Source organism: Sprattus sprattus (assembly GCF_963457725.1).
Source record: "Sprattus sprattus genome assembly, contig: scaffold_44, whole genome shotgun sequence".
In the NCBI taxonomy this organism is placed as follows: Eukaryota; Metazoa; Chordata; class Actinopteri; order Clupeiformes; family Clupeidae; genus Sprattus; species Sprattus sprattus.
In genome coordinates, this window is record NW_027667054.1 from 127,501 (window position 1) to 130,000 (window position 2,500).

Below are 2,500 nucleotides of genomic sequence, written 5' to 3' on the forward strand. Positions count from 1 at the left end.
GTGCTCTGCGACGCGATTGGCCGGTTCGACGGGCCGGAGCGTCGCTGGAGGACGCAGTGTTTGCGGGCGCTAGGTGACAACGAGAAGCCCCTCCTCCTCCAGGACCTGTGGAGGCCCAAGGAGGGACACGCCCGTCGCTTCGAGCTCCGCCTCCGATCCCAGGTGGACGGGATGAGCTGCAGGAACACAGACACGGTCACAGCAGGTGCTTATGCTACACACACACACACTTACACACTATACACACACACACACACACACACACACACGCGCACGCACACACACACACGCACGCGCACACACACACACACTCACACACACACACACACACACGCGCACGCACACACACACACGCACGCGCACACACACACACACACACACACACACACACACACACACGCGCACGCACACACACACACGCACGCGCACACACACACACACTCACACACACACACACACACAGAGAGCATTTTACTGTTGATGCCCCAGTTTAATAAAGCCAGGCTATTAAAAAAAACGTATGTCAATGTGGCATTAGTACCAGGGATTAGAAACGGTTCAAAGAACGAAAACGAAAACCGGTAAAGAACGAAATTTTGTGATGAACATAATGGAAAACGGGAACAAAAACAATTTCAGCTGTTCCGGAGTGAAAACAATATTTTCAATTTTAAATAACCGGTTAATAACGTTATTTTTCGTTCCAAATAACCTTTCTTGAAATATTGTGGAAATAAAATTATTGTTAAAATAAATCTTGAAATGAAGTTTTATTCCGGAAGTGATGGGCTTGGCTACCTGCCCGCTAAATGTTACCCAGACCGCCTGGCTGAAGTGAAACTACTGTTGACACTAGCGAGCTGCGAGTAGCCTAACAGATCAATCCAAACTTGCAATGCTTGTGCTGCCTGTGCCCGTTACCTAGGTCAGTGTAGAGCGTGCCTTTTCGTCTCTCAAATATATCCTGTCTCCTTTGCGCAGCAATCTGAAGGAGAATGTTTTGGAGGACATACTTTTCCTTAAACTGAATAAGCAATTTTGTATGTAAGCCATCTGTTGTCCATTTCAAATAGGCTAACTCTCGAGTTAATAGAAGAGTGTAGGCATAGGCCTCTAGCTATGGACATGAGTTGTGTTTATGTTGCGCGTAATGGAGAACGTTTTGTTAGAGATGCTTTCCGAATTTGAATGTAGGCCTAAATGTGACCGGCTGAGTTTGTTGTCATTTTGTTTTGAATAGCCATGGGTCTAAGCTGCTGCATTTTCTTGCTTTCCTTTTTTTTAGCGGACTTCAGTTATAAAGACATGGCGATGTTTGCGTTTAAATGGTCCTGCAGCCTAATTTCATGTTGCCGACTGGAAACAAATGAAATTGAACTGCAAGGTGATACAATGTTGTTTCATTATTTATTATAAGTTGTAGGCAAACTCCGTTTCCACAACGCCCCCCCCCCCCCCCCAAAAAATGACATTTTTTTTAAAGAACGTTATTAACCGTTCTTTTATAAGGTTCTAACCGGTTAATAACATGAAGAGAAGCATAGGAACACTGGAACGGAACAGAAAAATAACGTTTCTGGTCAGAACGAAACGAAATGACAAATATTTCGTTTTTAATCCCTGATTAGTACTATGAACAGTTGAGAATTTGATTCCGTCGGGCTCGGTTCGGATTAGAAAATAAATATTTGAATGGCTGTCGGACTCGGTCCGTGCTCGGTTACTATTCTGTCGGACTCGGTCCGGGCTCGGTTACTATTCTGTCGGACCGGGCTCGGACAGAACATTTCGTCCCGATCCATGCTCTAACTCAAATACACGCACGCACACACATACACTCACACACTCACACACTCACCCACTCATACGCACATACGAGTGTGTGTGTGAGTGAGTGGTGGTGTATGTGTGTGTGTGAGTGTGTGTGAGTGTGTCTGTGTGTATGTGTGGGTGTATAAGTACCTGCTGTGTGTGTATGAATGTGGGTGGGTGGCGGTGTATGTGTGTGTGAGTGTATGTGTGTGTGATTGTGAGTGTATGTGTGTAAGTGTGTGAGTGTGTGTGTATGTATATGTGTGTGGGTGGGGGCTGTCGGTGTATGTGTGTGTGTATGTGTGTGAGTGTATGTGTGTAAGTGTGTGAGTGTATGTGTGTCAGTGTGTGAGTGTGTGTGTGTGTTTGTAATTTGATTCATGTGATCAGATTCCAGTCGGTCAATGGAGCTCAGACATGCTGCAGCCAGTCCTGTGTGTGTGTGTGTGTGTGTGTGTGTGTGTGTGTGTGTGATTGATTGATTTATTTATTTAAGCCTCGGAATACACATTGAGGAATAAGACCACACTAGACATATTTACAATGGTGCGGTGGGTACAATGAACAGCTCAAACATTGAAAAACTAAATAAAGAGACAAAGAAAAACAAATAATAAATAAAAAATGCTTTTCTAACCTAGTGTTATTACTCTTATATTGAGATGAAAAATCTAGTTGGTCTTGTTTC

At 44.4% G+C, this 2,500-nt stretch overlaps 1 protein-coding gene across 1 annotated transcript in view; it reads left to right on the forward strand.

Annotated features, from left to right (window-relative positions):
• radil (Ras association and DIL domains) overlaps positions 1 to 2,500 on the forward strand; it is a gene marked incomplete at both ends in the record, with an annotated part of 33,303 nt that overhangs the window by 2,283 nt on the left and 28,520 nt on the right. Inside the window, one exon of the mRNA XM_080860897.1 lies at positions 1 to 205. This exon is cut by the window's left edge and continues 135 nt beyond it. Within this exon, the coding sequence (XP_080717023.1) occupies positions 1 to 205 (205 nt within the window). The remainder of the gene's footprint in view (positions 206 to 2,500) is intronic.